This window comes from Nerophis ophidion, linkage group LG16 (genome assembly GCF_033978795.1).
Source record: "Nerophis ophidion isolate RoL-2023_Sa linkage group LG16, RoL_Noph_v1.0, whole genome shotgun sequence".
Taxonomy (NCBI): domain Eukaryota; kingdom Metazoa; phylum Chordata; class Actinopteri; order Syngnathiformes; family Syngnathidae; genus Nerophis; species Nerophis ophidion.
The window spans coordinates 36263442-36290107 of NC_084626.1; the positions used below are offsets into that span (position 1 = coordinate 36263442).

The 26666-nt window shown below is 39.6% G+C and overlaps 1 protein-coding gene across 2 annotated transcripts in view; it reads left to right on the forward strand.

Annotated features, from left to right (window-relative positions):
- Positions 1-552: 552 nt before the first annotated feature.
- Positions 553-26666, forward strand: part of LOC133535337 (protein-glutamine gamma-glutamyltransferase E-like) — a 31088-nt gene continuing 4974 nt past the window's right edge. Inside the window, exons 1-12 of one of the 2 annotated variants that reach the window (XM_061875060.1) lie at positions 621-678; positions 15034-15109; positions 15449-15631; positions 16369-16617; positions 16703-16821; positions 16912-17040; positions 17128-17305; positions 20434-20569; positions 20696-20805; positions 21912-22027; positions 23336-23462; positions 23544-23680. In XM_061875060.1, coding sequence (XP_061731044.1) covers positions 15553-15631; positions 16369-16617; positions 16703-16821; positions 16912-17040; positions 17128-17305; positions 20434-20569; positions 20696-20805; positions 21912-22027; positions 23336-23462; positions 23544-23680 — 1380 coding nt within the window. In that variant the 5' untranslated portion in view covers positions 621-678; positions 15034-15109; positions 15449-15552. Of the gene's footprint in view, positions 679-15033; positions 15110-15448; positions 15632-16368; positions 16618-16702; positions 16822-16911; positions 17041-17127; positions 17306-20433; positions 20570-20695; positions 20806-21911; positions 22028-23335; positions 23463-23543; positions 23681-26666 lie in introns of both variants that reach the window. The other variant, XM_061875059.1, reaches the window with a different exon arrangement.

Below are 26666 nucleotides of genomic sequence, written 5' to 3' on the forward strand. Positions count from 1 at the left end.
TCTGCTTTCTTTTGTATCTCTAGTTATCATTACATATATTTATTGTTGCATTTGAAGAATTGTATTGTTGATAATAGAGGTAAATTATTGTTATTATTCATGATCAATAGCACTATTTCTATTGGTATTTGTATTGATCCATTTGTAAAAAGGCTCATTGTCATTTCTGTATTATTATTTATTTCACTAACTGCTTCTTTGCTATCACTTTTACCATCATATTTGTACATATCATATTTGCTGATGTTCCTCTATTGTTGTTGTTGTTGTTATTGTTGTGTTTGCTGTTGTTGTTGTCGTCTCTCCGTCTATTCATCCTCTTATCCCCGCAATTTCCCCCTCTAACTTTTATTCCTCTTTCTATCCCCTCCTGCTCTGACCCGGCTGCACCAAATGATAATATAAATACATCTAATAAAGTCAAATACAAATTAGGCAACAAGATACATATTCCACACCTTTCTTTTGTAAAGTAAATCTGAACAGCCGATATGGGCATCTACATCAACTATATGATGTGCCTGAGAAGCTGGACAGGACCAAGCCAAAAAAAAAAAAAAAAAGAAGAGGGTTGAGCTTGACAGGTATTTCAAGATTGCGTCCTCTAGTAGTGTTTGCACCATTGTGCTTCTTTGAGAACAAGCAGAGTAAAGATGACTTCAGTAGGCAACCACTCTGGTAAGTCCTTTTACTTGTTTTATTTTATTTCCATGCTTCTTTCATTTATACAGTCTTTGTCCCACCTCTCATGCTACAGTATCTGTGTTTGTTGACATCTTATAATTTTATTCTAGTGTCATAAGCCTTTGGAGTTTTTCAACTTTAAAAAGGACCTGTGATGTTTTGAATCTATATTTACAGTAACACACTTCCTTCCAGATTAGGGGTCTTCAACAGTGGGTCCACAACTTTAGGTATTTCAGGAGGGTCGTGACATTTTTTGTTTTTTTAAATTATTTCACAAATGTAAATGTCTTTAGATACACATGAACATTGATCTAACACAGTGGTTCAAATGGGGGTACGCATACCCCTGGGGGTACTTGAAGGTATGCCATGGGGTACGTGAGTTTTTTTTTTCAATATTATAAAAATAGCAAAAATTCAAAAATCCTTTACAAATATATTTATTGAATAATACTTCAACAAAATATGAATGTAAGTTCATAAACTGTGAAAAGAAATGCAACACAGCCATATTCAGTGTTGACAGCTTTTGTGGACATAAATATTGATGTTAAAGACTTATTTTTTTGTGAAGAAATGTTTAAAATGAATTTGATGAATCCAGATGGATCTCTATTACAATCCCCAAAAAGGGCACTTTAGGTTGATGATTACTTCTATGTGTAGAAATCTTTATTTATAATTGAATCCCTTGTTTATTTTTCAACAAGTTTTTAGTTACTTTTATATCTTTTTTTCCAAATCCTTCAAGAAAGACCACTGCAAATGAGCAATATTTTGCACTGTTAATAAATAAGAAACTGATGACATAGTGCTGTATTTTACTTCTTTATTTCTTTTTTTTCAACCAAAAATGCTTTGCTCTGATTGGGGGATACTTGAATTAAAAAAAATGTTCACAGCGGGTACATCACTGAAAAAAGGTTGAGAACCACTGATCTAACACATTGTGGTGTGGTTTAGAAATAGCATCATACTCATTGCACTTTGCAGGTTTAAAATGAAAACAGGAATAAATATGTATATCGTTGCGTTTGTAAAGCGAAATTGAAAGAAAGACACCTGGAGTTACCTTTGACACACAAACGTTGGCGGTGTTTATCAAGACATGTAGTTGTGAAAATGTGATCAAAAGTCATCTTAGAATGGAGGCTATGGGAGTCACTCTATTCTTCCTATAAAGACCTAAAAAAAAACACCTCCATTAAGGTTTTATATACATCCTGTAAGTATATATGTATTGTAGTAAGACACATGTAATATAAGTCCTATTTTAATTATTTAAGCATACGCGACAAATTACTTTAAAAAATGCCTCACAACTTTATTCAACAACGTCACTGATCATTACTCACTGCAGAGCCAAAAACCTAATAAAACATCACTTACTGTACAAAGTCGGCTGTCATTAGATGCTGAGGGATAGATTTTAGTTATATTCCTGTTTTAGATTAACCTGACGCTCACCAGATCTTTGTAGTTCGCTGAGCTCCACACAAGGATGTGGGAGTTCTTAATAGGAGATGTATTTCAGAAAGAGGGGCCTTGTAAAATAATCATTTTATTTGATTGGATAAACCACTTGTATTTTATCTTGAATGACGTGCTACTTCAACCACTAACATCGAAATCAAAACGTGACGCTGATGAGAGCCACGCTGCGAAATCCAAAACAGAACAGCCGACATATTGAATACCGACAGAGCGAAAAGTTCTCTGTTCATCTTTTAAACAATTAATTCGATAGGTTCGACAAAATAGTTGCAATAGCAATTGTTGTTTGAATCAAACAGTCGCTTCCGCGCTATGTCACATCTATGAAACACCGCCCGGCAATCCTGATTGGTTCATTATTTTTTGCTATCTGGAATTGCAATGCCTTTGAGCCCAGATCCTTGTGTGGAGCTCAGCAAACTACAAGGCTCTGGCGAGAGTATACTTGCCAACTCTCCCGATTTTTCCGGAAGACTCCCAAATTTTAGTGCTCCTCCCGAAAATCTCCCGGGTCAATCATTCTCCCGAATTTCTCCCGATTTCCACCCCGGACAACAATATCGGGGAGCATGCCTTAAAAGCACTGCCTTTAGCGTTCTCTCTCACCTGTCGTCACGTCCGCTTTTCCTCCGTACATACAGCGTGTCGGCCAAGTCACGATACACATACGGCTTTAACATACACACATAAGCGAATGCAAGGCATACTTGATCAACAGCCATACAGGTCACACTGAAAGTGGCCGTATAAACAACTTTAACACTGTTACAAATACGCGCCACACTGTGAACCCGCACCAAACAGGAGTGACAAACACATTTCGGGAGAACATCCACACCGTAACACAATATAAATTTGTTCCCAAGATGGCGCTACTGTAGTGGCTGCTGTTGGCAGGAGCTCTGTGCTCTTGTGTCATCCTTTCGTGTTTCCCTCTTGTTTTCATGTGTTATTGTATTTTTTTGCCTTTTGGATGGGGTGGCACTTTCGTGACTTCTGTGGTGCTTTTTTGTGGACTTTTGGATCTGTCTCCCGGGAGCCTTTTGGCCATGGAGACCAGCTGCTGGGTCTCTGCCACACCGTAGTCGGTTTGGAGGGACTGGAGGAGAGGCAGATGAGGGGACAGGGCTGCGGAGCTAGCACTGAGCGCCGGGACGGAGAGGCTTTGCGGTGTCTTGGCTGGGTAAGCAGGTGTCGGACACCTCAGTCTCCTTGGACGTATCTCTTCTCATCCATGCGGACTGGACACTGGCCGGGATTGTTTGGCGGCCAAGAGTGGAGTCGGCTCTCTTGGTTCCTGTCTCTGGCCATGCTCCCTCCACCCCAGTGGACGATGGAGTGGAACCCCGCAGAGGCCACCAGAGTGTATGTTTCTTTTAGTTTTTATTCATAGCTGTATGTAGAATTGGCTGGTTGTATCAGCTCCGTTACTTTAATGTCTTTAATGTTCTTTGTGTTCTTTGATGTTTGATGTTTCCCTCTTACACGCATGTAAGAGGGATGTGTACTATAGCTATGAGTTGTTTTTTTCCCTTGGCCTCAGTCTGGACCCCCTCTCCAGGGCTCAGGCTTAGACTGATTTTTTAAATATTTTATTCTAATCTTCTATTTTTTTCTCCCATTCCCCCCCCACACCTCCACCCAATGGTTTACCTGTATCTCACCTTTTTTGTAAGGGGCGCTGGAAGCCGGCAGACCCGTCAGCCATCCTGTTCTGTCTCCCTGTAATGTTTGCCTGATCTTGAATGGGATTGCGCTGAAAATTTAAAAATAAAGTACTAGCTAATCTAATCTAATCCAAACACAACAGAACAAATACCCAGAACCCCTTGTAGCGCTAACTCTTCCGGGACGCAACAATATACACCCCTGCTACCACCAAACCCCGCCCCGCCAACCCCGCCCACCTCAACCCCCCATCTCTTGAAATCGGAGGTCTCAAGGTTGCCAAGTATGGGCGAGAGTCAGGTTAGTTTTAGATGAAGAATGACTAAAAGTCCTTGCAAAGAAAAGGTGAATGGAGCTTAGAGCCGCAGCTATTGAATATTTTAGTAATCGAGTATTCTATCGCACACGCATACGCACACACATATACGAATAAATCTTATTTTTGCTCAAAAATAAAACAAAAAATTTAAATATATATATATATATATATATATATATATTTTTTTTTTTTTTTGGTCCTGTCCAGCTTTTCAGGCAAATGATATTGTTGATGTAGATGCCCATATCGGCTGTACAAATTGTGGGATATGTCTCTTGTTGCCTTATTTGTAGTTCGACTTTATTAAACGCAATTATATTTATGTTTGGTGCAGCCAGGCGTAGCAATATTTTTGTTTAATTAAGGTTTAATTATACATGTTAAGATGTGCCCTCAATTATTGGATTTGGCCTAATTGTCTTTAAATTCCTAAACGCCTGTTTTCATTGTTGAAGGCTGACATGCACAGCTGAAATGCGTCCGTGGTTGATTGTCCCAATTTGTGTGTGCTAATAAAAACAGGTGCACTCACAGCCCTACGTTCTGTGTGGTGTCACCGCATAAATCGAATTGTTGTTTCTCCAGCGTTTTTGATTATTATACGGTGCCGTTTAATCCGCTGAGCTGTTTTCAACCTGCCAACAATACATAAAAATATAAAAAGACAAACCACTTAATAATGACGACAACAGTTCTTAAATTTTAAGAATGCAATACCGTTCATTGCCTTCTTTGCATGCAAAATAGTAATCAATGTTCATTTTGCCATCATAACATGTCTGAGATGAAAACATGTGTATAGAAATAGTTCAAAATGAATATTCCCTGAGAAAGTTAAAAAAAAAACTAGATTCTTAGAATCAAAAATAAAACAATAAGAACAGATAAAAAGTGGATTGGGAAGTGCCTTTAATACTGCATTTGAAATGTGTAACTTCATACTCAGAACCAATCCGGCTGACAGGAACTTGGCACACAAGTGCTACCACTGTGAAGAAGGACTTGAAATCTTGCATTCTACAGAACCTATAGTGTGTGCAAGTGCCAGCTATCCAAGTAACATGTGGTTGCATGACGTGAATAACCCAAATAACTTCGCACGACTATTTTCGCGTGGTTACTGATGAAAGGAAAATTGAAAACGACATCTCGGATGGCATTGTTAGTTTTCAATACCTTTTGGCGGCATTTGATGACATTCTGGTTATCGTAATGCTCGGCCCGTTTTTGATTGATTTTGATTGATTGAAACTTTTATTAGTAGATTGCACAGTTCAGTACATATTCCGTACAATTGAACACTAAATGGTAACACCCCAATAAGTTTTTCAACTTGTTTAATTCGGGGTCCACGTTAATCAATTCATGGTAAGGCATGAGGTACCCACGGACAATGCCGAGCACCCACGTGGGATTGATGACAACTGTCAGTATTTGAAATAATTTTAGAAAAATCAATCTTGTTGTAGTTAATTTTGTAGATCGGCGCCTATGTCATTATGAATAACATTTATTTTACAAATACAACTTTTGCGTTTACATTTGATAATAGATGACTTGCCTCACCTCTGGACGTCCTTCAATCAGATGCTTTCCCGACAGGTGCTACAGTATCGAACTTGTGCTATTGTGGTATGCGAGCCCCACTTTACAATATTTGCATACTACTGCGTTTTCCTTCGATTTTAGTGTGAAGTGTTCCCACACCTTAGACCAGATCTGGTGTGCCGTGGGCAGAGGTGGGTAGAGTAGACAGAAATTGTACTCAAGTAAGAGTACAGTTACTTTAGATATTTAAGTAAAAGTGAGGAGTAGTCACCCAAATATTTACTTGAGTAAAAGTAAAAAGTATGTTGTGAAAAAACTACTCAAGTACTGAGTAACTGATGAGTAACCTGATTACGGCAAAAAATAATGCACAAAAACATAAAAATAGCAATGAACAAATTCAGAGCCAGGAATATCTCTTAAGCAACTAAAACAATAATATATATTAAATAATAGTACATCAAAATAAAATGAAAAAATGGCACATTGAGCCACAATAACTTAACAGCACCATAGCCTCAGTAGGCATTGATTGATTTGATTGATTGATTAAAACATGTATTAGTAGATTGTACAGTACAGTACATATTCCGTACAATTGACCACTAAATGGTAACACCCCAATAAGTTTTTCAACATTTATCAATTACTTAGTAAATGACCAAGTCGAGGTGATCTACCTCATATATGCGTATACATACACACACATATCATACATACACACACAAATCATTTATACACACACATATCATACATACACACACAAATCATTTATACACACACATATATATATATATATATATATATATATATATATATATACTAAATATATATATATATATATATATATATATATATATATATACATTTATATACACAGTATATAATTTATATTTATTTATTTTACCGTTTTTGTTCACATGTTGAGGGTGTTTTAATGAATATACATACATGTTTAACAAGAATATAAGTTGGTGTATTACCTGATTTTGATGACTTGCATTGATTGGAATCAGACGTTCACGTTTTCAAATGGAGGAGAAAAAAAGTTCCTCTTTTCTGTCTAATACCACATGAAAGTCGTTGGTTTTTGGCATCTTATTTGTCCAGCTTCCATATTTGTTTTTATACACTTTACAAGAAATACATTGGCGGCAAACTCCGTGGCTTGCTAGCTTGTTTGCGCTGCTTTTGGAGACTCTTATTTTGTTAGCGCAGACGCGATGGAGCGGCACTTTTATTGTGAAGAAAGGAACTGTGCGATCAGTCTTTAGGCTTTTGACGGGAAGTACGGTTGAAATAAAAAGTGTCTTTTTTCCTTTGCACTTTTGATTGATTGATTGAAACTTTTATTAGTAGATTGCACAGTACAGTACATAATCCGTACAATTGACCACTAAATGGTAACACCCGAATAAGTTTTTCAATTTGTTTAAGTCGGGTCATGTGACCGCCTGGATCTGTATGATTGGTCCAACGTCACCAGTGACTGCATGTGATTGGTGAAACGCAGGCATGCGTAGATTGTACTTTGAAGCTCTGTCATTAACCAAAACAAACATTAATAGATCGATAAAAAGAAGTAGCGAGTAGCGAGCTGAATGTAGATAAATGGAACGGAGTAAAAGTAGCGTTTCTTCTCTATAAATATACTCAAGTAAAAGTAAAAGTATGTTGCATAAAAACTACTCGTAGAAGTACAATTTATCCCAAAAGTTACTCAAGTAAATGTAACGGAGTAAATGTAGCGCGTTACTACCCACCTCTGGCCGTGGGAGATGATCTAATTCCACCTATTTGGGGTAAATGTTTTTTGCAAACCAGTAATTGTAGTCTGCAAATGATGTGTTGTGTCGGTGTTGTCTAGAATAACCGTGTAAAACTCTCCCATATCAGTAGGTGGCAGCCGGTAGCTAATTGCTTTGTAGATGTTGGAAACAGCAGGAGGCAGTGTGAAGGTAAAAAAGGTATTTAATGTTTAAACGAAAAAAATAAAAAGGTGAGTGCCCCTAAGAAAAGGCATTGAAGCTTAGGGAAGGCTGTGCGGAACAAAACTAAAACTGAACTACAAAGTAAACAAAACCAGAATGCTGGACGACAGCAAAGACTTACTGCGGAGCAAAGGCGGCGTCCACAAAGTACATCCGTACATGACAATCACCAATGTCCCCACAAAGAAGGATAATCCATCCATTTCCTACCGGTTATTCCCTTCGGTGTCACAGGGGGCCCTGGAGCCTATCTTAGCTACAATCGGGCGGAAGGCGGCGTACACCCTGGACAAGTCGCCACCTCATCACAGGGTAAAAACAACTGAAATATTCTTGATTGCTAAAACAAAATATATGCGGGAAATATCGCTCAAAGGAAGACATGAAACTGCTACAGGAAAATGCCCAAAAAATAGGAGTGCAAGACAAGAACAAACCCTACACACAGGAAAACAGCTAAAAAGTCCAAATAAGTCAGAGTGCGATGTGACAGGTGGTGACAGTACACCTACTTTGAGACAAGAGCTATAGTGATGCATGCTTGGCTGTGCTTTAAAGTCATATCCAACAATTGCGATGACGACTTTTTACTGTCAACTGAGTTTCGTTTTTTAGTGATTTCTGCTGGTGGTGTGCCTCCGGATTTTTCCAACGCAAAAAATGTGCTTTGGCTCGAAAAAGGTTGAAAAACACTGCCTTAGACAACATTTTTTGCTCCTTAATTTCCTCGTTTTGCTATGGCTCTTTCTGCTTTCTGCGGCCTGTGCCATTGCAAGTTATGTCGGCGCAAAAGTTTTCTAAACTCAAACGTATTTAAAAAGAGCAGTGTTGTGCAGTGCACAATGATGATCTGTGACGTAAAGACGCGGTGCAACACCTAGACAGTCCGTGCGAAACATGAGCTGTCATGTCTACTCAAACACAGACAGTTTCAAAAACACATATTTGGGGTTAAAACAATCTCCATCCACAAACGTGTAGTTTCAAAACTGTCTATGTCTACACACAAACGCATACACCTGATGTCATGCACATTTTGTCCAATCAGAAGCCTGAAAAAAAGCAGCCATATCTGACTTGGTGGCATTACACCTCCTATTATGTTTATTTTGATGGACTTTAGACATACAATGACATTATCTTTAAAACCAGCCTTCACGTACACACAGCCCTGGGAACATTATTAAAGAGCGAATGCACTCCTGTGCTGCTGAAACCCAACACTCATAGAATTATAACGTGTTCAGCAACATGGTGACGTACAAACCCCGTTTCCATATGAGTTGGGAAATGGTGTTAGATGTAAATATAAACGGAATACAATGATTTGCAAATCCTTTTCAAGCCATATTCAATTGAATGCACTACAAAAACAAGATATTACATGTTCAAACTCATAAACGTTATTTTTTTTGCAAATAATTAGAATTTCATGGCTGCAACACGTGCCAAAGTAGTTGGGAAAGGACATGTTCACCACTGTGTTACATCACCTTTTATTTTAACAACACTCAATAAACGTTTGGGAACTGAGGAAACCAATTGCTGAAACTTTGAAAGTGGAATTCTTTCCCATTCTTGTTTTATGTAGAGCTTCAGTCGTTCAACAGTCCGGGGTCTTCGCTGTCGTATTTTACGCTTCATATTGCGCCACACATTTTCGATGGGAGACATGTCTGGACTGCAGGCGGGCCAGGAAAGTACCCGCACTCTTTTTTTACGAAACCATGCTGTTGTAACACTTGTCTTGCTGAAATTAGCAGAGGCGTCAATGATAACGTTGCTTGGATGACATCATATGTTGCTCCAAAACCTATATGAACCTTTCAGCATTAAGGGTGCCTTCACAGATGTGTAAGTTACCCAGACCTTGGGCACTAATACACCCCCATACCATCACAGATGCTGGCTTTTGAACTTTGGGCCTGAAACAATCCGAATGGTTATTTTCCTCTTTGTTCTGGAGGACACCACGTCCCCTGTTTCCAAATATAATTTGAAATGTGGACCAGTCAGACCACAAAACACCTTTCCACTTTGCATCAGTCCATCTTAGGTGAGCTCGGGCCCAGCTAAGCCTGTGGCGTTTCAGGATATTGTCGATAAATGGGTTTGGCTTTGCATAGTAGAGTTTTAACTTGCGCTTACAGATGTAGCGACCAACTGTCGTTACTGACAGTGGTTTTAATAAGTGTTCCTGAGCCCATGTGGTGATATCCTTCACACACTGATTACGGTTTTTGATGCAGTACCGCCTGAGGGCTCAAAGGTCCGTAATGTCATCGCTTACGTGCAGTGATTTATCCAGATTCTCTGAACTTTTTGATGATTTTACGGACCATAGATTGTAAAATCTCTAAATTCCTTGCAATAGCTGATTGAGAAATGTTGTTCTAAAACTGTTCGACAATTTGCTTACAAATTGGTGACCCTCGCCCCATCCTTGTTTGTGAATTACTTAGCATTTCATGGAAGCTGCTTTTATACCCAATCATGGCACCCACCTGTTCCCAATTAGCCTGCACACCTGTGGGATGTTCCATATAAGTGTTTGATGAGCATTCCTTGACTTTATCAGTATTTATTGCCACCTTTCCCATCTTCTTTGTCACGTGTTGCTGGCATCAAATTCTAAAGTTTATTATTATTTGCAAAAAAAAAAAAAGGTTGATCAGTTTCAACATCAAATATGTTGTCTTTGTAGCATATTCAACTGAATATGGGTTGAAAATGATTTGCAAATCATTGTATTCCGTTTATATTTACATCTAACAAAATTTCCAAACTCATATGGAAACGGGGTTTGTATTACATGTGCAGTGAAGTCTACATTATTTGTAAAATCAGCACGCACTAACGAGTTTTGGTGCCATTACAAAGTGCATGAACGTGCGTGTACCGCTGCAAAACTCTTGTGGAATTATAAAGCATTTAATCATTGATATAGTGATTATGGTACATGTGTCATGAAGTGTATATTGTCTTTAACATCAGTACACACTACAAGGAGGACGCAACATCATCATTTTTTAGTTACTTGGTCGTTTTTTACGCGTGAGCACGGTCGCGCCCGGCTCCATCTACAAAAATGGATGCAAAGACCATCCTTACATCCATCCATCTTCTTCCGCTTATCCGAGGTTGGATCGCGGGGGCAGCAGCCTAAGCAGGGAAGCCCAGACTTCCCTCTCCCCAGCCACTTCGTCCAGCTCTTCCCGGGGGATTCTGAGGCGTTCTCAAGCCAGCCGGGAGACATAGTCTTCCCAACATAGGCTTCTGTCGATAACTTTTATGGACAGAATTTCTAAGCGCAGTCAAGGCGTTGAGGGGTTCCGGTTTGGTGGCTGCAGGATTAGGTCTCTGCTTTTTGCAGATGATGTGGACTTGATGGCTTCATTTGGCCGGGATCTTCAGCTCTCACCGGATCGGTTCGCAGCCGAGTGTGAAGCGACCGGAATGAGAATCAGCACCTCCAAGTCCGAGTCCATGGTTCTCGCCCGGAAAAGGGTGGAGTGCCATCTCCAGGTTGGGGAGGAGACCCTACCCCAAGTGGAGGAGTTCAAATACCTAGGAGACTTGTTCACGAGTGAGGGAAGAGTGGATGGTGAGATGGAAAGGCGGATTGGTGCGGCGTCTTCAGTAATGCGGACCTTATACCGATCCGTTGTGGTGAAGAAGGAGCTGAGCCGGAAGGCAAAGCTCTCAATTTACCGGTCGATCTACATACCCATCCTCACCTATGGTCATGAGCTTTGGGTCATTACCGAAAGGATAAGATCCCGGGTACAAGCGGCCGAAATGAGTTTCCTCCGCCGGGTGGCGGGGCTCTCCCTTAGAGATAGGGTGAGAAGCTCTGCCATCCGGGAGGAACTCAAAGTAAAGCCGCTGCTCCACATCGAGAGGAGACAGATGAGGTGGTTCGGGCATCTGGTCAGGATGCCATCCGAACACCTCCCTAGGGAGGTTTTTAGGGCACGTCCAACCGGTAGGAGGCCACGGGGAAGACCCAGGATGCAAAGACACGCAACTTAACTTCATGATTTGTCATTAAACAAGGACTAAAAACATAAAATAATGTTGCACCTTTCCTACGACAGAGCAAAAAGTCTTGCTGGTCAAAGTTGTTCCATCAGGTGGAGGTTCTACAGCGATCGTATTCAAAAAACATTGCAAAAACTGAAATCTAATTAGGATTAAATATCTCAAATAAGGGTGATATTTGCTTATTTTTTGTCTGATAAGATAATTATTCTCACTAAGCAGATTTTATGTTCGAGTGTTTTACTTGTTTGAAGGGTTTTGGTCCTAAATGATCTCAGTAATATATTGCGGCTTGTTGCTGAGATTTTATGACCTACATTGAGTAAAACATGCTTGAAACTAGAATATCAACTGTTGCAAAGCTGTGTCAACAACACTCACAAGTATAAAACTACTTTTTTAAAGTAATAATTTCTTATATCAAGCATGAAAAAAAAAAAAAATCATGATTTTGACACAATTGTGTCTCATAATTAAAAAAGATGACAGCCAAATTAACTTTGCTGTTTTATTTTCAATGAAACTGTCAGGCTTGGACAAAGGAATGAACTCCGATGCAGAGTAGGGATACTTTAGAGGGCTTTTATTTTGACGGCTCTTTCACCTCCAGAGTCAGAGTAATACAAAATCTACAAATAACAAAAACGGTCAGCGAAAAAGGTTCCAAAAAAGGTAATAACCGAGAATCACTCCTAAATGGAGGAAAATACAAAAAAAAAGACAAATTTTAATTTGCGCCATATCTACTATGAAACTTATTAACATAAAACGCTCCAACAGGAGGAAGAAAACAATGACTATGACATTTTCTACACTTAATCATAATCTCATATTGGTAAACACAAAATCACTCAAGAAATTTGAGGATGGAAAGATTCGTAGGGAAAAAAAAAACCTCATTTCCATTTCGGTTGAAAAAACCAAATAACCAAATTCACTCTACTGAGGAGGAGAAAAAGCCAAACTCAAAATAGCAGCCTAGGAATTTAGGATCCAGGAAAATAAGCGTGGGACGAGGCAAAGCATGGACGCGAGACAGGCACGAAAACTCGAGACAATCTGGCACATTACAATGGGAGGCGTGGGCTTATATGACACATGAGGGTAATGGGAAACAGGTGGAAACAAGCAGGGGTCAGGAATGACGTCAGACTGATGACACAAGAGGAAAGGCAAGTGATCTGAAACAAGAGGAGTTGCTTTTCAAAATAAAACACGCAATTCAAAAGACAAAAAAACAAGACAAGACATCCCTCACCGCGGTGTGACAGAAACAATAGAAACCACGTACTCATATCGTAGTACAGTTGGCACAGTACAGTAAACTGACAGTTAATATTTAAACATTCAACATATGACATTTCTAACAGTTTTGAACAGAAATAGTCCATGCACATTCAGATAAATTCTTCAAAATTACAATTTTGGCTGGGGGCCGGGCTGTATACATGCACACTAATTAACGAAAGAGCACGCACTTGGCGCAATGATGACATGTTGTCGATGGAAAAATGCATTTTTAGACCATATGATTTTCCTGAGCGGCTAGGAGACCCCGGGAGTAACTAGCGCGGTGGTTCTTAACCTGGGTTCGATCGAACCCTAGGGGTTCGGTGAGTCTGCCTCAGGGGTTCGCGGAGGTCCAGACACACCCGACTCATCGTGTAAATAAAAACTTCTCCCTATCGGCGTATTATGGATACCATCAAACAATGTTCCCTATAATTTTCCATTTGATTTGCCAGTGCCATTTTTTGTGAGTTCAAGCACTGTGTTGGTTTTGTTCTTTGAAAAAGGTGATGTTCATGCACCAGTAAAAAAAACAACAACATAACTTTGTCTTGAATTTAAAAACAAAAAAAGAAAAGATTTTTCACTAAAGAAGGGTTCGGTGAATTCGCATATGAAACTGGTGGGGTTCGGTACCTCCAACAAGGTTAAGAACCACTGAACTAGCGGTTGCCTTGTTGCCTTTCCATTAAGAACAATACATTTGTTTTTAGTATAAATTTACTGGTTTCAAGAAATGTAATGCCGAGCGCATATCATTTTGTCAAGATAATGGCACTAGCGTTTACGTAATTTAAGAATATTTTTCAACATATTGAGAAAAAAGGTCTCTTTTTTTTTTCTACCACGAAAAGTGCGGTTGTTATAAGTGAGAATATACTTATTGTAAGGTACTGTATTTTGGGGTTCAAATTGTTTTGGAAAGTCTTGACAAGCCACATTTTCTTGTTCTATTGGCAAATATTTAAGACTATTTTTCAACATATTAAGAAAAAAGGTCTCATTTTTTTTTTTCTACCAAGAAAAGTGCGCTTGTTATTAGTGAGAATATACTGTATTTTACTTCATGTCCTTTTTTCAACCAAAAATGCTTTGCTCTGATTAGGGGGTACTTGAATTAAAAACATTTTCACAGGGGGTACATCACTGAAAAAAGGTTCAGAATCACTGCTATAGATCATCTGCGTTAGCACTTATAATAACAATATCACTAATACTCGGTTAATACTCGAGTCGAGAAATGTAGATGGAGTATTGTGGGCGGCTTTGGATGTTTTTTTTTATCGGGTCTTATGGGCGGAATTGAAGCTAGAGGCTTAGATACTCCAATGCCAAAGTACTGCATAATGCAAACCCCCCAAAAAAGTTGAATGAAAATAAGAACTAGATAGGAAGAAATACTAAACACAGGAAAAACAACACAAAATAAAACTTTCAAGAAGATCGTGACACAGTTGTTCCTTGTTCCATTTCGGACATTTCCAGAAAGTTTGATGAAAATACGACCTTAACATTTTTAGTTACGGTGCTAACTAAATAACTAACAGACAAACTAACAGTACTGATCACATGGTGGAGGTATAGACACAAGCATAATATAATTATTTAAAAAACAAAAAATGCATATATTGTTATATGCATTTGTGTTATATATTTTTCATTACATAAATACATTATTCTATATATTTTCATAGAATGTTATTGAATTATACTTATTGTATTATTTATACATTTATTCTTTTTTTTTTTTAAACAACTCATTTGTATATTGTGTTTTTTTGTTTTGTTTAGTATGTCAGTGACAATGCAGCACACAATATTACGCATATTTATCACAGCCAATGCCGTGATAATATGTGTGGCATATAAAGTTTGTAGCCAGCCGATTTGCAACCTCAGTCTCTGGACTGCCTTGTATATATAGTGTGTGAATGTGAGTGTGAATGTTGTCTGTCTATCTGTGTTGGCCCTGTGATGAGTTGGCGACTTGTCCAGGGTGTACCCCGCCTTCCGCCCGATTGCAGCTGAGATAGGCGCCAGCGCCCCCCACGACCCCGAAAGGGAATAAGCGGTAGGAAATGGATGGATGGATATATATATATATATATATGTAGGTGTGGGAAAAATCACAAGACTACTTCATCTCTACAGAACAGTTTCATGAGGGGTTTCCTCAATCATCAGGAGATTTTGATGATTTTGATGAAATCTCCTGACGATTGAGGGAACCCCTCATGAAACTGTTCTGTAGAGATGAAGTAGTCTTGTGATTTTTCCCACACATACATGTTGCGCTCTACCACGGTATCGAGCTCTATTATCTGGATAATCCAATTACGTCATATATATATATACATATATATATATATATATATATATATATATATATAATTTTTCTGTCTTTTGTCAGTCCTCCAGGAGGTGGACCTCCATAGTAAGACCAATAATGAGGAGCACCACACCAGTGAACTCTCTGGAGATCAGCTTATCGTGCGGAGAGGCCAGTCCTTTAAGATGACCGTGAAAGTGGCGAAGCCTTTTAAGCCCGACCTTCATTCCCTCTTACTCACTGCCGCAACTGGTGGGGCCCAGGGTAGGTAATCATTAGCTCTCCAACAAGCATTTTTTTAAATTGCTGTGGTTATCATCATCATCTTGGCCTTGCTTCTTTGGCGGCTATGCACAAAATAACTCAATAAAAGGGGGAATCTGTCATTTGTAGGTTTTGCACCAAGTATTACTGTACGACTTCAGGGGTGTTGACATTGATAGAATTCATTGTGAAATCGGACAAATATTACCTCATGTCAGGTTCAAACACTGATGAAATCTATTAAACAGACAAGAAGCAAGGAACCATGCAGAGACAGAGATCAATTTAGCTCATGAAACGCATGGAGCTGTGCACTAAATCACAGTCTCGCCCCATGCTCTAAGGTTCAGCTCATGTGTCCCTCTATTTATTCGGGGGTTCCATTGTCAACATCACTGAGGCCGCCTCTAAAAGGAGTGGTGACATATATTTTGCAAAGCAGGTCCAGTACGCACAATTTGTGACAGAGTGTGCTGGGCCTTGTGATTTCCCTGTTTCTGCTTCGTCTGCGTGCTGTCATCTTATCCTTGTTAAGGTCCTTGAAGTCCTCGGCTGATAGCGGGCTAAAACAAAGATAACATCTGCACCTGTGGCCACCCCCCCAGACAATAGGTTTTGTCCTTGCACAGATACAAAAATGCAACTTGAGCCCAATAGCTAATAACCATAGCAACGGACTTTAAGCATACTAAAGTTGAGTGATAATAATATACATGATTATTCCAACACCTCACCAGGAGAGTTCTCCTCTGAGGACCAGGGCACCTTGTCACGCTTCGGTATCCCAGACTACCCCGATCGTTCAGTGACAGCAAAGGCTATTTGGACAGTCCAACTTCATGACAGCTCCTCGCTGACGTCCCTGATCCTGCTCATCACCCCCCCGCCGGACACCCCTATCGGAAAATACACCTTGACAGGAAGTCTCTGGAATGAGGAAATACAGCTGGCCACGCTCGTGGTGCTCTTTAACCCCTGGTTCTCAGGTAGGCTTGTCTACTCTCTGTCCAGCTGCAGACACACAAGTATAATTCATTCACCTACTCAGTCATTCATTCATTTCCTCTGCAGGAGACTCTGTCTTCCTGTCTGATGAATTGGAGAGACAGGAATATGTGATGAATGAACAAGGAGTGATTTACAGAGGAAGTACTGATTACATATCTGGAATGAACTGGGACTTTGGCCACGTATGTAAACATTGGGTTTAATGCTAACCTTTCGCTATGGTATTCTTTGATAAGAAACTCCATAAACGCTTGTCTTGTATTCCCGCCCAGTTTGAAGACGACATGGTGGACATTTGCCTCATGATTTTGGACAAGAACCTCAATTACACAAACAACCCAAGCAAAGACCTCGCCTCTCGCGGCAGTCCCATCTACATCAGCCGCGTGGTCAGCGCCATGGTACGGCTTGTTTCCATGGTGACTGGACGCAGTGGCTGTTGTTTAATGACTTGTTGACGTTTTTGATGATGTCGTTCGTATACGTAGATCAACAATTTCGATGACCCTGGCGTCCTGCAGGGCAACTGGTCAGACTCGTTTGAGGGCGGAGAATCCCCTTCCCACTGGAGCGGCAGCCATGACATTCTTTCTAAATGGATAAAAAATGACTGCCACCCTGTTAAGTTTGGTCAGTGCTGGGTGTTCGCTGGCGTGATGTGTTCAGGTAACCTCTGGACTTTTGTACTTATCTCATGATCTAATTGCATTTGACTTCTCCTATATAAAATGTCCTCTTTGTTAAATTATTAAAGCTCAACCGCTTCCACATTCCTCAACTAATATAAACTATATTCGACATCAAAATGTTCCACTCATTCAGGACACAATGGCGTCAAATAGACATTCCCTCCCCAAAAAATGGCCACATTTTTTTTTCACGATGTTGCGATAGCTCTAATAGTCGCAAATTCAACCACACCCCATAAATTCTGCAGAGCTGCGCAACTTTGTCAAATCTCCGTTATTTCCCCACTAAATTTGGTCGATTATCAACATTTTCTCCAATCGAATTTGTCCCATATGAATTATAAATACCCCTAATCAAAAGGGGATGTAATGTTGATGAATAAAGTAAGCCTTAAAACATGGCAACTTTTGCATATAACTTTTAAAAAATACTGCAGAAAAATCAAGCATTTTAAGCCAATCTTTCAACAACCACAAAAAGCCCGGAAATCCCGGTGGTATTGCACAATCTGCGATATTTTTTCCATTAAAAATCCATTTCCACATTTCTTAACATTTCTTAACATTTCTATTCACGCATTCTATTATCAACATTACAATATTCAATTCAATTAAATCAAGTTTTCCAAACAAAATTTCCCTTTTGTTCTAAATAATTCTTCTTATTTACACATTTCTCAATCAATTCCAACATTAAGTTCATTCAAATCCTCAGAGATTCTTTACGTCCAAAAAATTTTACATTTTCCGGCATTGACATTTAAACAAATAGCATTTTTTAACATTTCTTAACCTATTTAAACTGCATCAAAGAATATTGAAGCTCACAATTTGCCAGTTATGTTTGGTAAATTCACATTTACACAGATTATCTTTGAATTAAAAGGAAAACTGCACTTTTTATTTGTATTTTGCCTATCATTCACAATCCCTATAATACCACACATTTTTTTCTAGTTTTTTATGTATTCTAATTTGTAATATATGGCAAGCACGAGGTGGCTAACAATGAAGCTAAAGGGAAATGTCTATTGTGCACATGAAGCCCTCTAAAATAGCATCAAAATATTTGAAGCTCATTCATCATTCGTCCCCAAATAGTTATTGTTGGCTCTCATTAAGTCTTCCATTTTTTTTATGTTTGTGGATTAAGTTCAAGAAACTAGCAAATGTTGCAAAATATTTGTGAATTTAATACGCATGTCGTGTGCCGTTTTAAAATGAGCCAAATATCCCTGTGCGTTATCGAATCAATTTTAAACTCCTTCTACTTGCTTTTAAATGTCTAAACAACTTCGCGCCAACATATCTCTCCAACCTCCTTCAGCCTTACTGGTCCACTCGATCCCTAAGATCCCCCGATCAGCTGCTACTGACGGTCCCTGACACAAGGCTGAAGCTTAGAGGTGACAGAGCTTTCGCTGCTGCTGCTCCCAATCTCTGGAACGACCTACCTCTGAGTGTTAGACAAGCCTCCTCTCTTCCTGTTTTTAAATCTCTCTTAAAAACATACTTTTATTCCTTGGCTTTTAACACTAAGTGATATCCATCCTGCAATGGCGCCCTATTAAACACCTGCTGTGAACCTGTTTTTATGTTTTATTTTTTTTTAAATTTTTTATCACGTTCTGTTTGTGTTGTGTTGTTTGCTCGGTCCTTGTATTATCTTTTAACCTGCCCATTGTACAGCACTTTGGCTACCCCTGTGGTAAATTTTAAATGTGCTTTATAAATAAAGTTGATTTGATTTGATTTGATTTGAAATATGTAAATATAAAATGTTCTTATAAATGTGCCTGTTACTGCATTACATATATACTTATATCATGTATATACAACGTTAACAGAGATTTGTGAATGTTTTTAGAACCCTTAATTGGCATAATAGAGCAAACCCCATTACCTCCACTGTTAGCTGACATTTGCTTGTTTATTTACAAGTTGGAATGCATAAAAAAAGAAAAACATAGTTGTGTTTGTCTCACAAAAGGTTTATTAATAATTGGCAAAAATCCATATAAAAGTTTTTATTACTTTTAAATTTCTAAACCAATTCAAACCCTTCCAAAACTAAAAAATTCAGCACATTCAAAATATTCACGCATTCTATTATCAACATTCCAAATTCCACTTTTTCTGGCCCCAAAAATTCCCATTTAAATGAATACACATTTCTCATATCACATTATTTTCAAATGTATACTTTGAATTGTACCAAACAGTCCCATCTGAAAATATTTAAAACAGTTAAATTAATTAAGTAACCTTATTTTTTGCTATCATGACACGTATGTCAGGTCAGGCAAGCAATTCTAAAACTAAAAGCCCGATAGCTATCGCGATAGGAACAGTGGTATTTGCCTAACTTGTTTTGTATGGATTCATTCAACATATATGGAAATTATCGGTAAAAGATATAATATTCAACAGATTTTTAAAGCATGAGTTGGTAAAATATTTAAAATGATCTTTATTGGAAAGAACTAAGACTTTAGAAAAAAGCTAGTTTACCTGACATGTTGGGGAAGCTACATCCCTGATAGTCACATGACAATTGCTCCAAATCGTTTCCTTTACAGGCTTCACAGTGGAAGAGGGGTTAGTGTGTCTGCCTCACAATACGAAGGTCCTGAGTAGTCATGGTTCAATCCCAGGCTCGGGATCTTTCTATGTGGCATTTGCATGTTCTCCCCGTGAATGCGTGGGTTCCCTCCGGGTACTCCGGCTTCCTCCCACTTCCAAAGACATGCACCTGGGGATAGGTTGATTGGCAACACTAAATTGGCCCTAGTGTGTGAATGTTGTTGTGTTGGCCTTGCAATGGGTTGTACCCCGCCTTTTGCCCGAATGCAGCTGAGATAGGCTCCAGCATCCCCCGAGATCCCAAAAAGGGACAAGCGGTAGGAAATGGATGGATGAATGGATTATTAGTACAGTGATACCATGATTTTCGTACACGGCACTTTTTGTAAGATTCTGTTTTCAATCAAGATTTTGCTAAGTCCCATGTTCACTCTTTACCCTATTCCTTTGATCTTTGTTTTTTGGTACCATTGAGGCCTGACCTTTGAACTTTGACGACAACCCAATGCATTTTTCCACCAGTCATGCGGCTTCTGGGCATCCCCACTCGTGTGATCACTAACTTCCAGTCAGCCCACGACACTGATGCCAACCTGACCATCGACGTGTACCACCCGTTAGAAGGCGCCGAGCACATCGAGTCGAACGACAGCATCTGGTCAGCGTCAGGCCCGTCATGTCATTGTGTCCATGACTGTATTCATTAACATTCATAATTCCTTCTGTAGATTTGATCCAACATGAAATTAAGATAATTAACGTCGTATTTTGCCTTCTGCTGTAGGAACTTCCATGTGTGGGTGGAGTCATGGATGACCCGTCCCGACCTGAATACAGACGGAAAATACGACGGCTGGCAAGTGTTGGATCCGACACCACAGGAAGCCAGCGATGGTACGTATTTATGATGATAATAATAATAATAATAATAATTAGCTTTATTGTCTTAGAGGACAAATTTGTCTTGAATATCAAGATAAAATATTTAACATACATACATACAGTGGGGCAAAAAAGTATTTAGTCAGCCACCGATTGTGTAAGGTTCTCCCACTTAAAATGATAACAGAGGTCTGTAATTTTCGTCATAGGTACACTTCAACTGTGAGAGACAGAATGTGAAAACAAAAATCCAGGAATTCACATTGTAGGAATTTTTAAAAATAATTTATTTGTAAATTATGGTGGAAAATAAGTATTTGGTCAACCATTCAAAGCTCTCACTGATGGAAGGAGGTTTTGGTTTAAAATCTCACGATACATGGCTCCATTCATTCTTTCCTTAACACGGATCAGTCGTCCTGTCCCCTCAGCAGAAAAAAAGCCCCAAAGCATGATGTTTCCACCCCCATGCTTTACAGTAGTTATGGTGTTCTTGGGATGCAACTCAGTATTCTTCTTCCTCCAAACACGAGTTGAGTTTATACCAAAATGGATACATGGATGATACAGCAGAGGATTGGGAGAATGTCATGTGGTCAGATGAAACCAAAATAGACCTAGACCGTAGGATCCACCTCTCCACACCTTAATTTTAGCCTGATTGAGCCATTCTTTTACCACTTTTGACGTGTTTGGTGTCTTTGTCCTGTTGGAACAACCAACTGCGCCCAAGACCCAACCTCCATTCTGATTATTTTAGGTTGTCCTAAAGAATTTGGAGGTAACCCTCCTCTTTCATTGTCCCACTTAAAGCACCAGTTCCATTCGAAGCTTAGACATAAAACAGCAGGTTTGTGGTTTCATGTGGGTCGAGGAGGAGGAGCCACAGTCCCCCTTTATTGTGTACCTCTTGCTTGGCCCCGGTATAAACCGTTTGCTTGCCTAAAATAATTGCTATTGTGACATCCAGTGGACACATTTAGAACAGCAGTTTCTTTCGTTCAAAAAGAAAAGCCGCTCATTTTTATACTTGGCAAACTCATCACGCGGGCAGAATAAAACCTGTTTGCAGGACATATATTTGACACCACTGACTTAAACAGTTTCCTCTCTTGTAGGCATTTACCAGTGTGGCCCCGCCTCAGTCATCGCCATCCATGACGGTGAAATAACTCTCCCATTCGACCTCCCATTTGTTTTCGCCGAGGTCAACGCCGATTGCGTGGACTGGATGGTGAGTACGCAGATCCAAGTCACCTGATCTCAGAGCTAGGGCTGGGTGCTATGGCCTTTTATTAATATCTTGATATTTTTAGGCCATGTCACGATACACGATATATATCTCAATATTTTGCCTTAGCCTTGAATGAACACTTGATGCATATAATCACAGCAGTATGATGATTCTATGTGTCTACATTAAAACATTCTTGTTCATACAGCATTAATATATGCTACTTTTAAACTTCATGCAGAGAGGGAACCCACAGCTAAGTCAATTGGCCAAAACTGTATTTATTAAACAGTTATTAATTAGTGGCACACATTTTTCTGTCTGAACCTTCCTGAAGGAATCAATAAAGTACTATCCATCTATGTCAAAACAGAAAGTGCAAGATTGTCAGAGATATTTTAAAACAAGTTATTAGTGCACTTTTGTGCATGATGTCACTAAGATGACATATCAAAACAACACGAAATTAAAGTGCACTTTTTGGACAGAAGGCAACTACAATAGTTTAAAACAAATAAAGCGCACTTTTGTGCATGATGTCACACAAGATATTTCAATAACCGTCAAATAAGAATGAGCTGCATAACAGGAAATAAAATAGTGTATGTCCTTTGCTATGTTGTAGGTAACTACCGACGTGATTAAATTCTGTTGTTGACTATTTTTTTCATACGATCTGGAAATGGTTGCTTCGGCATTTTGTGGGTATGGCACGGAAGGGAGATGTTGACATGCAGTTTCAAGCACTCCTCATTCTCTAACGGGGATCTTTTCAAATGATGCTACAAATTAGCAGTGGGTGCTACTTTAACGCTTTTGCCGCACACTTGTTCGATATCTTCCCCCTTGAAGCCAAACCCCCGCCAGACGATGGATTGTGTGCTGTTTTTCTTAGGAATTATTTCTTCCTCCATTTGTTACCATATCGGCACCTTCTCTCCCTCGTATTACCACTCCGCTAGCATTACAGCTAATGTTACCCATGCTGCTACCTCTCATGCGAGGGCGTATTACGCGATAGTATGTGACATGTATAAGAAGGTGCGCTTGTCTGTCAGGAGAGACAGGAAATAGTGATAAAAAAACTTGCAGTGTAATGCCTGCAGCTATAACTGCGTGAGAACATATACTCGAATATCACGATATAGGGATTTTCTATATCACACAGAGACAAACCCACGATATATCGAGTATATCGATATATTTCCCAGAGCTAATAACATAGATTTATTGTATTAAAGAGCGTGAAGTGAGAATAGCACAATTTAAATCAAATAAAACCTGTGCATGCGCGTGTTTTTGTGTCAGGTTTTATCGGACGGGACCAAGTTTTCCATGTTTTCTGACACCAAGCGAGTTGGCAAGAAAATCTCCACCAAGGCGGTGGGTTCCAAAAAGAGAGTGAACATCACCCACCTCTACAAGCATGAAGAAGGTGAGTATTGAGATGACACCCAACCCCTGTCCCCCAACCATCCCAGCATCTCACACCTTTACGTGCGCTTCCTCCTCCCAGGCTCCGAGGAGGAAAGGGCCGTCTTCAAGTATGCCCTCGACAAGGACGAAGAGAGTGATGAGGAGGAGAAATCGTCCGGGGGGACCAATGAGGGCGATGCTGTCCCACCGCCAATGCTGGTCATGCACTTTGAGGAGGTGCGTCACACAAACAACGTTACGATCGTTTCCAGAATAACCGTACTTGCCAACCTTGAGACCTCCGATTTCGGGAGGTGGGGAGGCGTGGTCGGGGGTGGGACGGAGGCGTGATTGGGGGCATGGTTGGGGCGGGGGCGTGGTTAAGAGGGGAGGAGTATAATTCACCAACTCGGGTATTTCATATATATATATATATCTATATATATATATATAGATATATATATATGTGTGTATGAAATACTTCACTTTCAGTTATGTATGAAATACTTGACTTTCAGTGAATTCTAGCTATATATATTTATTATATATATAAATTAAATAAATGGTTGAATTTCAGACGGCACCTATCAAATACACAGTAATAAAAACACAGTTGTTCTACTAAATGTACTGTGCTTGCTGGTTACTAAAAAAAACAACAACACTTACCTTTCACTATTTGAGTAACGTTTGTTCTGCCATTTGCTTACTGGCGAGCGATCTCCGAATCCGGGAACGTATCCCTCACAGATTTGTTGTAGACATCCGCAAATGAGAACGGGATGTTGCTTCCAGCTATCAGCATAGCCATTTTATCTCAGCATAAGTTACACCATCGGGTCTCCATTTTGCGAGGTGGCCCATAATACTGGGTTGTGAATGATTCTGCGCTGCGGACTCTTTGTGCTTCGCTGACCGTTCATGACTGAGTATATCCGTTCGGCCACCGTGTTCAATGGAGAAGTCTGTTCTACAAAATTTACAGGAAACATACCCCTTCCCCTTCGAACTCACCTGAATAAACTGAAATTCTTGTTTCCATTCGTTTTGGAACTTGCAAGCGTATTTCTTCATTTTGCTCGTCGAGGGTGTAATATATTGGGTTGGAGTCAATAACCAGGTGACGTGATGAAGTTACGTCTCTTTACTGTGGGCTTCAGAACAGAGTCCCTAATGCATATGTTCCTTGACTGCACTTAAATGTAGAATATATTTATGTTATTCATATATTATATATATAATACATCATATCTTATATAATTTATTATTATCATTGTTTATTGTGAGCGAACTGTGGGGCTGAATTTCCCCCAGGGATCAATAAAGTACATTCTATTCTATTCTATGCACAGTAGATGGCAGTATGGTCCTGTTTAAGAGGGTCACAACATTGCTGAGTCAGGTCCGCATGGAGCTGGAGGGCCCCCTCCAGCTCCGCCTGAATTTCGGGAGATTTTCGGGAGAAAATTTGTCCCGGGAAGTTTTTGGGAGTCTCCGGGAAAATCCAGGATAGTTGGCAAGTATGAGAATAACACCAGCAGCTTGACTTGGACTCAGTTGCTATTTGGACGAAAAGGTCCTGGCTGATGGTTTGGAATTAGTGTACTAGATATCCTTTTTTTTTTTCTTTTCTTCATTGTCATGAAAAAGGGACGTTTTTGTCATGAAAAAGGGAGGTCTCTGTGGTTGGTGCACTAATTGTAAGTGCATATTGTGCTTTTTATGTTGATTTTAAAAAAATATAAATATATATATTTTTTTAATAACATTCTTCTGCGCCCCGGTGGTTGGGGACCACTGGTTTACGCTACAGTAACGTTACCATATATAAACATTTACCATCCATCCTATATGGCTGGTGCACTGATTTTATAGTTCAGCACCTCTCTGTGTGCAATTTTTACTTTCCACCCACAGTCTGTGTGCTTCTGTATATATGTGTACAGTATATTAAATATTTAAACAACATTCAGAAAATTCGTTCACAGGACTGCACCTTACCTCCTTTTGCACTATTTTTTTTACTTTCCTTCCTATGTTTCGCATATTTGTAGACTGTTGCACTGAAACTGGAGTTGCCTTTAATCTCATTGTACCTGTGTATAGTGCCAATAAAAGGCATTATTTTCTGTGCCATTGTACTCTATTTAGTGCGACAAAAACAAATCTGAAGTGCTATAAACGAATATTATAGAAGTAAAGTGAATTATATTTATATAGCGCTTTTTCTCTAGTCACTCAAAGCGCTTTACTTAGTGAAACCTAATGTCTAAGTTCCATTTAGACCAGTGTGGGTGGCACTGAGAGCAGGAGGGTAAAGTGTCTTGCCCAAGGACACAACGGCAATGACTAGGATGGCGGAAGCGGGGATTGAACCTGCAACCCTCAAGTTGCTGGCACGGCCGCTCTACCAACCGAGCTATACCGCCCCAAGCACAAATCAGTGTTTATATCCAGGGCAGCCATCTTTGAAACTAAGAATGTGCAGAGTTTTGGAGTTGGAAATCCAACTTCAATGGTCGTTCCAGTTGAAATTCCGACTAGAAATCAGAACTCCCAGTACAAATGGAACGCACCATAAGTTCCTTTTTTCTTATATCCTCTGTTGTAGGGCAGACTGGCTCGTACATGCACATGCATCCACAGCTTTTGCCAATCCAAATACAAAGTAGCGTTTATGAAGCGGTTGTGTAGTCTCTCTCGGCTGCGTTGTGTTTTATATCTACTGCACAGAGCGGGGCGCCAAACCAGGTCGCCGGCATGAGAGGCAAGCATTTCCACTCAAGAGCCAGCACTACTCTTCAAGTTGTCAGATAGTAAGGTTTACCAACGTATTCTGGCTGCCCTCTGTCACAGCAGGCACAAGGTATTGATACAACGTTGATTATACTTACAGTACATGTCCTTAAAAACTGACTTTGAAACAACGTTGCAAAATAGTAATTTGTAAATTGAGACAATGTTGATGTCCCAACGTTGGATCCACGTTGTTTGGTTGGAATGGTCAAATCAACCCCATAACCTGACATTGAATAGACGTTGTCAAAAAGCATGTTGTTTCAACGTTATTGTAAAATATTGTTTGGAAAATGACCAGCACTCAATGGCCAAAACAATGCCAGAGCACAACGTTGACTAAACGTTGTCAAAGAGCACGTTGTTCCAACGTTAGGTTTGAGTTTCTCAACCTCAGGACCTAATTCGACAAGTACTTTACCTTGTT